At 43.2% G+C, this 12,205-nt stretch overlaps 2 protein-coding genes across 3 annotated transcripts; one reads left to right on the forward strand and one right to left on the reverse strand.

Annotated features, from left to right (window-relative positions):
• Positions 1-603: 603 nt before the first annotated feature.
• PUM24 (pumilio 24) lies at positions 604-5,939 on the forward strand. 2 transcript variants are annotated; one of them, XM_078589000.1, is made up of 17 exons: positions 604-951; positions 1,069-1,122; positions 1,212-1,273; positions 1,347-1,428; positions 1,699-1,822; positions 1,896-1,979; positions 2,371-2,485; positions 2,672-2,822; positions 2,883-2,996; positions 3,276-3,347; positions 3,522-3,572; positions 3,671-3,721; positions 3,804-3,911; positions 3,996-4,142; positions 4,291-4,365; positions 4,948-5,204; positions 5,707-5,939. In XM_078589000.1, the coding sequence occupies exons 1-17, from the start codon at positions 652-654 to the stop codon at positions 5,840-5,842; spliced, it is 1,983 nt and encodes a 660-aa protein (XP_078445126.1). In that variant the 5' UTR covers positions 604-651; the 3' UTR covers positions 5,843-5,939. The 2 variants fall into 2 exon arrangements, with proteins under 2 accessions (XP_078445126.1, XP_078445125.1); XM_078588999.1 differs by having other exon boundaries at positions 2,672-2,996.
• A 625-nt stretch (positions 5,940-6,564) lies between these two features.
• Positions 6,565-9,725, reverse strand: LOC144714282 (uncharacterized). Its single transcript, XM_078589001.1, has 7 exons — positions 9,346-9,725; positions 9,065-9,273; positions 8,936-8,980; positions 8,829-8,873; positions 8,711-8,762; positions 8,038-8,134; positions 6,565-7,209 (listed from the first exon to the last, which is right to left on the reverse strand). Exons 1-7 carry the CDS (start codon positions 9,662-9,664, stop codon positions 7,044-7,046), a joined length of 933 nt encoding a protein of 310 aa, XP_078445127.1. The 5' UTR covers positions 9,665-9,725; the 3' UTR covers positions 6,565-7,043.
• Positions 9,726-12,205: the final 2,480 nt, after the last annotated feature.

The raw sequence follows: 12,205 nt of genomic DNA on the forward strand, positions 1-12,205 counted from the left end.
CTGAGAACTGTTTGGGAATCATGAAAGAAAAATATCCCAAAATGGGAACCCCAAATAGAAATACGGTGGAAAAAATATTCCACAACCAAAGGGAGACAGTTCATTATTGCGTTTAAAGCGAAACCATTATTTGAATTGTAATGGATGCTAGTTACTACAAATACTCCCAAAATTTTGATACTCACATTCTTATTAGGAAAATAGTAAATTAATGATTCAAATGATGAAATAAGCTTAATACAAGAAAATATTTTGGCAAACAAGGTGGGGGGTTTTGTGTTGTTTCACAGAGCTTTTAAAAAATGCCAATTGAAATTCAGCCCAACTTGATAATTACATTAGAGAAAAAATTCATCATGAATAATTAAAAGGCAAAAATGAGTCAGAAAATGCTCTCATAATGAAGGATATAAATGAAAAAAAAATAAGGTTCATACTAAAACTATTTGTGTAGTCAGAGCTTCAAGAAAACGCAAATTAATTTATAAAAAAAAACTCTTCATGGAGAATATAAAAAGAAGAAAGGCAGAAAATGTTCATACAATCTTAGACAATAATATTAATTGAAGAAGAAATAATATAATCTGAACAAGGGCAGTAAAACCCTTTCAAAGCCCTCCCCTTACACTGCTAAGTTGGAGGAAAGCTCTCATGGCGGCGGAGCAGAGCGGCGTATCGAAGAAGAGGAAGCGCGATGGAGAGCGGAGGACCGGCGATAGCGATAAGAAGAAGAAATCATCCAATCAGAAGAAGCCGATTCCAGTCTCTGCTTCTTCTAAGGCGGCCCAAGGCTCGAAGAAGACCAAGATGACTTCTTTTGGGGCTAAGGACGTGAAGAGAGGGTCTTCTAAGCTCAAACAAGAGAAGAAAACTTCTTATGTCAAAGGGGGTGCTTCTTCTGGGGATAATAATGCGGTTATCTCCAAGAAAGACCGCCGCTTGATGGCCAAGGTTTCGAACCCTTGCTTATTTTGTTTTGATTTTGCCCTTGAATTCGAGGGTTGATCGTGGGTGTGTTTTATTTTGGGTTTTGATTAGTGGGTTGAAGGAAGAATTCATCTTTTGTAGGAATTGGCGGAGTCGAGGAAGAAGAAGAGGAAATTGCATTATACTCTCCAACAGGTATGTAATTTGCGATTCTAAAGGAAATTATGATATTAAATTTGAGGTTGTGGGTTTCAAAATGTGATGAAATCGTCCTCTGACGTCAGGAGCTTGCATTACTTTGGGAGAAAATGAGGCGTCGCAATATAGCTAAAGAGGAGAGATCCAAGTATGGCCTTACTCTGGTAGTTTTATTTTATTTTATTTTATCTGTTTCTTCTGAGATTTCTTCACCCTTGCAGACTAGTGAGTGAGGCTTTGCGGAAGATGGCTGGGAAGATGGCTGAAATTGCCAGTTCTCATGTTTCTTCCCGTGTTCTCCAAGTAAGCTGTCCCAAACACATGTTTTCCTACTGGTTGATTCAATGTGTTGGAATTTTTCAATGATTCAATGTGTTGGAATGATTTTAATAAAATGCAATTGAAGCCTGATATAATATCACGGTTCAGCTTGTGTAAAGGTTCTTATTGAATGTTTGCCTCAAGTTTAAAAGATTTCATTAGAGCATGTCTTGATCAATTTTTATAATCATTGTCTTTTTTGAATTTTTCCGATAATTCGTTTGCTTATAATCTCTTTTACCCAATGGCCAGACGTGTGTTAAATACTGTTCTCAAGCAGAGAAGGAAACCGTCTTTTCAGAGCTTCACACTCATCTTCTTACACTTTCCCGTAATGTTTATGGAGTACATCTCGTCAAGAAAATGCTGGACACTGGTATGCTTTAATTATTTTAATGTCTGAAGATAAATTTATTGAATTCGAAGACTGAATCTGTAATCTTTCTCAGCTACAAAGAAACAGCTGGATGGTTTCATTTCCTCCCTGCATGGGAAGGTCTCTTCCCTCCTTCGGCACATGGTTGGTTCAGTTGGTATGTAGCCATCCATATTGAGTTTTTATCGACTTGATTCTGAGAATATTTTTGATTTCTGTACTTATCCGTTCTTCGAGAACCAAAGCAGTTTAATCTCTCTGCACTCGGTCAAACTATTGATTTCTTTTCCCGTAAGCTTAAATTCTTTTCATTTTATGACTTGATTCGTTCATTAAAGAACTCTTTAAGCTGCATCTGTAATCCATGAAGCTTGATAAAAATATTTATGATTATTTTCTCTAACGTCATGTGGCTAAGTGGCTTACTTTCCCAGATGTCTCTTTAGTTTTATAATGGATGAATTTAATTTAGACACTTTGTATATAAATATTATGCAATTTGTCGTGTTAGTTTGACAGTTTTCTAAAAACCTGATTTTCTCCTTCAGTTGTTGAACACGCTTATCAGTTGGGAAATGCTTCTCAAAAACAGAGTCTTTTGGCGGAGCTGTATTCGCCTGAGCTTCAGTTATTTAGGGACTTGACCTTGGGCAAAGGAGGCAGGTGAGATGACTTCTCATCTTTTATAAAGTTAACTTAAAATGCGGATTTTCGATCACGTTTGTGTATTTTGTATGTTCCTCTTTTCAAAGTTTTTACATTTTGCACACGTTTGTTTTAGCTTTCATATTTGATTTCCATCCATGCCATTTCACCCATCGAATCCTTGTTTTCTTGTTCTTTAAACAGGTTACAAGATATAATTTCTAAGCTTGGCCTAAAGAAGGCCTCAGTATTGCAGCACATGAGTTCGGTGATTCAGCCAATTATTGAAAAAGGAATTATCGACCATTCAATTATACATACTTTAATAATTGAGTATTTGAGCATCGCAGACAAGGTAACCTTCTTTTGTAGTTTTTCCTTTCATGGTCTTTGGCTGATTCAAATTGTTCTGAAGTCTTCAGCAAAGGATATCATTAAGCAGCTGTCAAGCTCACTATTTGTTCGGATGATTCACACAAAAGATGGTTCAAAGCTCGGAATTTTATGCGTTAAGCATGGAGAAGCTAAGGTTTGTGGTGCAACCTTTGCCGGAATAGTTGATAAGTATTGTTAAAATGAAAGATATAACAATGATTATTTGGGCTCAATAAACCCTATTGTTATTATTTTGTGTATCATCATCCAAGAATCATGAAAATATATTTTGTGAAACTTGTTCGTTGCTTGTGATTGATACATCACAGAATCATTATTTTTTTACCTTCCTACTTGACTTATGATACTGTCCCAGGTTTTTTTTGTACTCTCAGAGATCGTAATAACTTAAATTTCATAATTTTTTTTGCAGGAACGGAAGAAGATTATAAAGGGCATCAAAGAACACATTGGAAAAATAGCAATGGACCCATACGGCAGCCTAGTCAGTGCCTCTTACTTGATTGATTACTTCATCGTCAAAGAATTAAATCCAACATTTTAAGAAAGATATAGAGAAACCCAAGTTATTGATATCTCTTTAATTTCATTATGAGATTATATCTATTTTCTTGTCCTAGCCTTACTGGCTTGTTGCCTCTATCTTTCTCGTTTTCAGGTTCTTGCATGCATTCTGTCTGTCGTTGATGATACGAAGCTTCTAACGAAGGTTCGCGACTCCTTTTCAAGTGTTCTTCGTTTCAACTTGTTTTTCGTCACTGCTAAAATTTCCCTCTGAAAACAATTAATTGAACTCTATAATTTCAGATCATTATACGTGAGCTTCAGAAGATATTGAAAGATCTTGTTTTCGACAAGGTGAGTTTAAGTTCTTTATGCGTCTCGCCTGGCGACTTATGTTCAATAATGTTTAATTTAAGTTTGTGTTCTGATCTGATAGAACGGAAGGCACCCAATATTACAATTACTACATCCCCATTGTCCACGTTATTTGAGCCCTGATGACCTGGCATCCTTGGACTTATATCTACCTTCTCTTTGCTCAAAGGTACTTTAATTAATTGACCTTGATTTTATAAAATTACTTTGGTTTATCAACTGCCTTTGATTTTTTTTATTTTATATTTCACAGGGAGAAGGAACAGAAATTGTTGATGGAGGCTCAGTGGAGACTCCAGAGAGTGATTTAGATGAGAAAACTCAATCAGCCAAGGTTGGTGGGAAGAAGGACGATACACTGCGCAGATATCAGCTCCTTGTCGACAGCGGCCTCGCCGAGGTACTTCAATGCTTCAATGATATTGCGTTTTATCGCACTGATGTTATTAAAACGCACCTCGTGAATTAATTTATTTTAAGTGTATTTCAAGATACGTTTTTTTGATATGGTTACTATAACATGCTTCATCGTTCTTTATCTTTGATAGAGTCTCATAGAATTATGCACCGAGTGCCCAGGCGAGCTGCTTCGGTCTAACTTCGGCAGGGAGGTTATTTATGAGGTGAGTCTGGATTAGGCCAATATTGGTTAATCTTGTAAATATATTATTAATCATTGTCCCGTAGTGTTAGTGTCAATGTTAATAGTACTTAACCTTCATAACTCAAGTACAGGCTTATAGATTAATGGTTTCTGTCACTGGCGTAAACGGCGTTGTATTAGTGTTGCCCGCAATTCGTTCCGGCCATGATGACGATGGCACTGCCTAGATCGTCGTCTTCCCTCGTTCCCACCAGTATGATGAGGACGATGACGGAATCATCATGGTCTTCATCTCTCGTCCTTGCCGGGATGATGATAATGACGATGGCTTCTCTTAACCTCATTTAGATAACAAGAGATGGCGGCTTAATTGTCATTGTCATCTTCATTCCTCCGGCAAGATGACGAGGTTTTCAGTATCACTTGACAATGATCTTGTGGAAAGAAACTCGTGGAAAGAAAGAAAACATCTCTTATGGAAGTCGGTTATCGCGTCATCACTCACACTGGATGACGACGACGTTTGACGACGTTCTTTGCAGAAACTTAAATTAATTGTGGATTGAAGCTGGTATGTAGTCTGAAAATAGGATTATTGCAGGTGATGACCAGCGGGGTCGATGCAGTTCTAGAGGAAAAATATCCAGAAAATATGGAGAACCTCCGAGCAGCGATTTCGGCTCTGGGGGCGCTCCCGAGGAACGAAGAAGCCGGGCCTCAAGATCAGCAGCATGTGTTTGAAGATTTCCATTCCAGCAGGACTCTGAGGAAGCTCATCCTGGACAGCCCTAGTTTTGCTGCTTCTCTTTGGAATATTGCTCTCAAGGGAAGAACAGCCACCTGGGCGAACGGCCACAGGTAGGAATCAAAACTCTTATTTTCCCTATTTTCCTTGATTATTTATGGTTGAAATTTGTCTGGGGTTCATGAGTTTTCTATAATTATCTAAACTGATGAACTACGGACTTGGGTGGATAGGGGTTAAATCATCTCTTCCATTTGCACTTCACGTTCATGCATCTTCTAATCCTGTTGAAACTAAAGGGTTTCTATCCTCATCTTGGATTCATTAGAAAATTGTGCTAGGGTTTGTTTCTTTTAAAGGGTCGATATTAATGTCTCTAATCATCTGTTGAAATTTAAATGGGGGAGATTTCTATTCTAGTCTCACTCTTGATTTATCTGCCTCTAAAAAAAGGGTTTCCCTTCCCCTTCGATGTCACATCTCATGACTCGTAATTCAGATGTTGGACATTTTCTATCTTCTTGGTTGTATTAAAATAGAACATTACATGTGATTGAACTTTACATTACGTGCAATGGATCACTTATCCAACCGTTTTAATTTGTCTCTTCGCAGCGCGAAGGTGGTTTCGGCCTACTTAGAGTCGACGGACGCCGGCGTAAGAGAGTTAACCGAGAGCGAACTCCGAGGACTGATCTACTCCGGCGCTCTCAAGGCCCCCAAACCCAACGACCAAAAGCCCAAAGAATAAACCAAAAAAATCCCAATATTCCTGGCAAAATGACACGCCCAAACTTTCCGTTCCGAGGATGATAATTTTACCCTTTCTATTCTTTCCGATAAAAGAAGCGATTTCAGAACGGAACGGGACGGGATGCGCTCCGTCCCGTTCCGTAACTTCCTTCTGCACGGGAAAACTCAATCCCACATCGGAAATATCAGTTTCCTAACACAGAAAACACTACATATTCTTCTCATTATTTGTCGTTGTACTTAACCCGTCCTGTCGGGATGCAGGATGATACGCTTATGATCGCAATGAGACGGCGTATCGTGCCAACGCCCACGACTACGAATACACTATTATGGCGAGTGGTTCTGCCCTACTTCAGGTGGGCCGCCCGTCAATTTTTGGAAGCCTCTCTTACACAGAGAGGCCCATTAACTACCGGCCCAAAATATCGGGACGGATGTCGGGCAATAAAAGAGGCCCATCTACTATCGTCTGTACGGACGGATGACGGACAACGTAAATAAAAAGGCCAATTGACTAACGTCCCAAATTGTTATGGCGCATATCGCTTAAAAAAAGCGCCCGATGAACTATCGCCCCAGACGGCGAGGACGGATGACGGAAGATTGTTAACAAAAGAGGCCAATTAACTATCGTCACATATGTGAGGACGGATGACAGATGACGTGAAAAAATAAAGAGGCCAATTACCTATCGTCCCAGATGTAGGACGGATGACGTGGAAAATAAAAACCCATTAAAATATCGTCTTATAATGTAAAGACGGATGACGAAAAATAAAAGAGTCCCATTAACGATCGTCCCATAATGTAAGGATGGATGACGGATGCCGTGAAAAATAAAAGGGGCCCATTTTCTATCGTCTCAAAACTGTAATGACGGATGACGTGGAATAAAAGAAGCCCACTTTTATTGCCCGGCATTACATTCTTTTATTCCACGTCATTACAGCAGGGGCCCATTAAACATCTTCCCAAATTATCAGGACGGATGACGGGTGATGGAAGAGGCCCATTTACTGCCGGCCCGAATTATCAGGACGGATGACGGGTAACAGTAGAGGTCCATTTACAGTCAGGCGGAAATTTCAGGATGGATGACGGTAAAGGTAGAGGCCCATTTACGGCCGGCCAATGTTATCCGGACGGATGACGGGATGGACGCGAATCCGTCAACTTCGTCATCCGTTGACTTTGACTTATCCACCGTATCTCTGAGCGAGAAAAGGGGGTGGTTGTTCTTGCATTAGGTCAGACTGTTGAGAAGATAAGTACCTGCGAATGGAAGTTGTTCTGTCGGCAATGAAGGTGTGGTCGAGGAAGTTGTTGTGGGCTTCGTCTCCGAGGTTCTTCGCCGCCAGAACACTGCCAATTATGGGAAAGAATTTTGATGAAGGTGTGATCACATTGGGTAGAAGAAATTCTGAATTGGGTTTCTAATTAAGCACAAGAAACTCTGAAATGGAGGGTATGGTAGGGTTCTGATTAGGGAGTGGCAGTGACGACGATGACGGTCAATGGTTAATATGACGTCAGTGGGGGACGGGCAGGACCTTGAATTAGGGATTGGCAATGAAGACGAGGACGGTCAGTGGTTAGTATGACGTCAAGGGGGGACTGGCAGTGAAGACGACGACGGTCAACAGTTAATATGACGTCAAGGGGGGACAGGCAGGCCTTTGAATTAGGGATTGGCAATGAAAACGACGACGGTCAATGGTTAATATGACGTCGAGAGGGGACTGGCAATGAAGACGGAGACGGTCAACAGTTAATATGACATCAAGGGGTGGACGGACAGGCCTTTGAATTAGAGATTGGCAGTGAAGACGACGACGGTCAATGGTTAATAAGACGTCAAGGGGGGACGGGCCGGACATTGAACTGGGGATTGATGGTGAAGATGGCGACAGTCAACTGTTAATATGACGTCAATGGCTGGCAGACAGTAAAAATAACTTTTATTTTTTACTAGAAAAATGATGTTCCAATTATTTCAACGCAATCCATGATTGCTGTTCTTCATTTATGTTTCGGTCAGTAAATACAATATATATTTTGATAAAATAAAATGATGAATCTAGTCTGTTTCTTTCGTCATTTCAATAGAGAAATTTTTGGATAACAAATGCGGGTAAAAATCAAACTTTGAGCAATGAATTTATGACGAAAAAATCTGGTGGATGGACTAACCAGTGTCGAAGGTAAACGCGGCAAGGTAGAATATCGTCACGCCAGATCTTGTCAATGTTGTATCGCCCATACCTCTGATAATACACTTCCTTGCTGCCTGAGAGACAATTAAATATTAGTTAAAATGAAGAAAATTGAATAGACGATTGGCTGGTGATCGCGCCATTAGATATTAAATATGATTTGCTGACGATTTGCTGGTAAAAGTTAAATATTTAGTAAACATGGAAAAATTTATGATCGCCCAAAACATAAATCAAGAACAGAAAGAACAGGAAGTTTGCTGGTGCAGATGTAAAACATGGAAATCAAGAAATGAAATAGACTGGATGCATCATTAAATTTTTACATGAGTAACCAAGCATAAATGAAGAACAGCGACTGTGCATGTGAAGATAAAAACATGGAAATCAAGAACAAGAAATAAACTAGATTTATCATTTTATTTTATCAAAATATATTTTGTATTTGATTGACCAAAGCATAAATGAAGAACAGCAATGGTGAAAAACATGGGAATAAATTGGATTCTTCGTTTTTTTATTGTTATGCAGAGCCGGATGATTTTGAGTTAAAAAAAACCATGTTTCCTGGGATACCAAGATGAATTATTGAGCCAGAGATTGATAAATTTGTCGATATTTTTCTTTTCACAAGGCGAAAAGTTTTTCACCTCTGCATCTGAGGCGGAAATACTCTTCATCGCTGTATCTCGAACAGATCACCTGATAATTGTAAGAATCAGAAGAAAAAAATCAAAGAAGAAGATAAATTGCACGATTTTCACTTACCGCCGGGCTACAGAACGAGGTTCCATCGAGTTCCTCAGGAAGAACCTGCCAAGATTCCAACCATCAGTAGTAAGAAGGCCATAGGAAACTTTGATTGCGCTGCTTACAGCCAAAAATCGAAATTCATGCTCCCTCTCGATGAACAACGGAATCTGCAAATTCAAGCAAACCAAGAGATCATCCATTATCCAGTTCATTGCCGGCTCAATCTTTCGGAAAAATTCGCGAAGAAATACCTCTGATTTATGAATTTCGAACACGGTAACGATCAGGATTTCACCGTCGCATGGTTCCACGCTGAGACTGGAAATCTCTCCAGTTTCCGGCTTCGCTATTCCCCTCTCGAAGAAGACGGGGGCGGCGTGTGCGAAAACGCGCCGGAAACCTCGCAGAATCGCCACTCTGAAGTTCCTCAGCTCTGGAAAACTGCTTCTGGCGCTCTTTTCTGAATCAACGCAAACAAATCAAAAAAAAAAAAAGAAAAAAAACGAACAGAATCCTCGATCGCTTGAATCACCGGAAAGGAGAGAACCGAAGCCGCAAATGGAAATGTAGCCATCAGAGGACAGCAGAGGATCGAAATCCGACGCCTCATTCAGCTCGAAATTTGAATTATCGTTGATTTGCGCCATCAGTCTCGAGCTTCGTTCACGGATTTGAATTGGCCGACTGGTCGCAAATTCGGACGAGCGTGACCGTTGCGCGGCTCGGATCGATGCAGATGATGAGCAGATCAACAGCCGGGGAACGATGCCGACGCGAGAAGATCGATCGATCGGAGCAGATCGTGAGTAGAACGGGAGAGGAGAAGCAACCCCCGCCATTGAAACTGTCATCTGCTGCGCACGAAGGCGCCGTGGCCAGCGCTACGTACCGCTATCCGTTTGTTGAAGTTTGTTTGGGTTTTCCAAGTTAAATTTATTTTTGATGTATTTTTTAAAGTAGGTTTGCAGAACATTTATTTTTGTAATTTTTTGTTTGTATTTTTTTAAGTAGTTGGAGACTATCTGTTGACTCCCTTTTGGTCAACTGAGTTCCCCAATCTCTCTCTCTGTCTCTCGTTGCCTCTCATCTATAGTGCAGGGATGCCGACGGGACAGTTTTTTCATCCCAGAACAAAAAAAATCTTCCCGTCCACGAGGTTGGACGAAACTGGGACAGAACTTCGTCTCGAGACGAACGGACGGGACAGTTTTCGTCCAGTCAGATGAAAAAACCATCCCGTCCGGAGGTCTCGGACGAAAAAAACCAGGACAGAAGTTTGTTCCCAGACGAACAGACGGGATGGTTTTCGTCCAGTCGGATGAAAAAACCATCTCGTCCGGAGGTCTCAAACGAAAAAAACCAGGACAGAAGTTTGTCCCCAGACAAACAGACGGGATGGTTTTCGTCCACTGAGATGAAAAAACCGTCCAGTCCGCATCCCTACACTGATTCCGGACGTCGGACAGGATGATCTTCATCCCGTCCCATCCTTCGTAAACATTCTGGACGATCCAGAACTATACTCTCATCTTTCTATCCTGATCTCTCTCTCTCTCTCATACTTCTATACTGATTTCTCTTTCTCCCCATCTCTCTCATCTTTCTATACTGATCTCTCTTTCTCAGTCTCTCTCATCTCATTCTATACTGATCTCGCTTTCTTTTAGTCTCTCATCTTTCTATACTGATCTCTCTTTCTCTCAGTCTCTCTCATCTTTCTACACTGATCTCTCTTCTCAGTCTCTTTCATCTTCCTATACTGATCTCTCTTTCTCTCTGTTTCTCTCATCTTTCTATACTGATCTCTCTTTTTCTCAGTCTCTCTCATCTTTCTATACTGCTCTCTCCTTCTCTCAGTCTCTCTCATCTATATATAATGATCTCTCTTTCTTTCAGTGTCTCTCTTCTTTCTATACTGCTCTCTCCTTCTCTCCATCTCTCTTATCTTTCTATACCTATCTCTGTTTCTCTCGGTCTCTCTCTTCTTTCTATACTGATCTCTCTTTCTCTTAGTCTCTCTCTTCTTTCTATACTGATCTCTCTTTCTCTCCGTCTCTCTCTTCTTTCTATACTGATCTCTCTTTCTCTCAGTGATGGAGCAGCAGATTCCCCTCCATCAAGAACGACGCCGGAGCCCATGCCATCGCCAGCGGCAGCCGCCGGCTCGAACCCCGCCAGATCGGCACACCAAGGCGAAGGCGTAGACACGCCCATGCTTGTAAGTTTCAACATGTTTCAGGCCATATCCATCGGCAAGGCCCTTCATTTCGACCCCCTCTTTCTATTTTCGTCTATGTTTTTTTTCCTTTTGTTTTTTTGGGTTTTTAAGGGGGCCCCTATGTCTAATGGAACCCCCTTGTTGGACCTCTTTCAACGGGCCCATTAACATCCCTATATAAGGGAAGTAGTGGGTGCCCTATCTATTTGGTGAAGTTTCAAAAGTCAAAATTCCATTTTTGAAAAAGGGGCCCCACCACTCCACGTTGTGAGAGATAGAGAGAGAGAAGGAGAAAAGGAGGAAGAGGGAGAGGGGAGGTCGTCGGCGTCGGCGCTGCCCCGAGCTGAGGCCGCTGCCAGCACCGCCCCGTGGCTGCTGCCCGAGACTCCAGAGGCCACCTCCCGCGCCCTGTCGAGGCCGTAGCTCTGTGCCGCCCGAGGCCGTCGCTCTGCGCCGCCCGAGGACGTCGCTCTGCGCCGTCCGAGGACATCGCCCGAGGGCCGTTGCCTGCGCCGCCACGAGGGCCGCAGCCCGCGCCACCCGAGGGCTCCGCCGGAGGCTGTTGCCGCGCTTTGCGGTCCCACTGGGCGCCGCTGCCACGCCCTGCGCATCCACTGGTGGTCGCCGCCCTAACGCATGCACCTCTGCAAAGGCCGCCGCCACCGCGGCTACACCTCGGCCGAAGGCTGACGCCGCGACCCACGCCTACGCGCTCCGCAGCCCCGCCTGGCACCGCTGCCGCGCCCCACGCCTCCGCTAGAGGCTACCACCGTTGCGCCCACGCCTCTACCGGAGGCCGCCGCCGTGCTCCGCAGCCCCGTCGGGCACCGGTGCCGCGCCCCGCACCTCCTCCGGAGGCCGCCACCGTCGCGCCAGTTTTTGCGCCCATCGGACGCCGCCGTCCACGCCGCCGCTGCATCGCCTCTGGTCGCGTTGCCGCTCGAACCGCCGTTTGCGTCGCCGTCGTCGCCCCTATCACCCGCGTCGCCGACGTGCCACGTCGCCCTTCGTGATGTCGTAGCTCACGCCGCCGACACGCCCTGCACCTCTGTCGGACGCCGCCACCATCACGCCCTGCGCCTCCGACGAGTGCCGCCACTGCTCGCAGCGTAGTGTCGCTGCTCGTGCCGTCGTCATCACTGCCGTCACTCGCACCACCGTTGCACCGTTGCAG

The sequence above is a fragment of the Wolffia australiana genome, chromosome 17, assembly GCF_029677425.1.
Source record: "Wolffia australiana isolate 7733 chromosome 17, ASM2967742v1".
In the NCBI taxonomy this organism is placed as follows: Eukaryota; Viridiplantae; Streptophyta; class Magnoliopsida; order Alismatales; family Araceae; genus Wolffia; species Wolffia australiana.

Coding starts and splice junctions, on each gene's coding strand:
- PUM24 (XM_078588999.1), top strand. CDS start 652: ATGGCGGCGGAGCAGAGCGGCGTATCGAAGAAGAGGAAGCGCGATGGA. Junction 1,429..1,698: donor TTTCTTCCCGTGTTCTCCAA/GTAAGCTGTCCC, acceptor CCCAATGGCCAG/ACGTGTGTTAAATACTGTTC. Junction 5,205..5,706: donor ACCTGGGCGAACGGCCACAG/GTAGGAATCAAA, acceptor GTCTCTTCGCAG/CGCGAAGGTGGTTTCGGCCT.
- LOC144714282 (XM_078589001.1), bottom strand. CDS start 9,664: ATGACAGTTTCAATGGCGGGGGTTGCTTCTCCTCTCCCGTTCTACTCA. Junction 8,874..8,935: donor ATGAATTTCGATTTTTGGCT/GTAAGCAGCGCA, acceptor GAATCTTGGCAG/GTTCTTCCTGAGGAACTCGA. Junction 8,135..8,710: donor TTTCCGCCTCAGATGCAGAG/GTGAAAAACTTT, acceptor ATTGTCTCTCAG/GCAGCAAGGAAGTGTATTAT.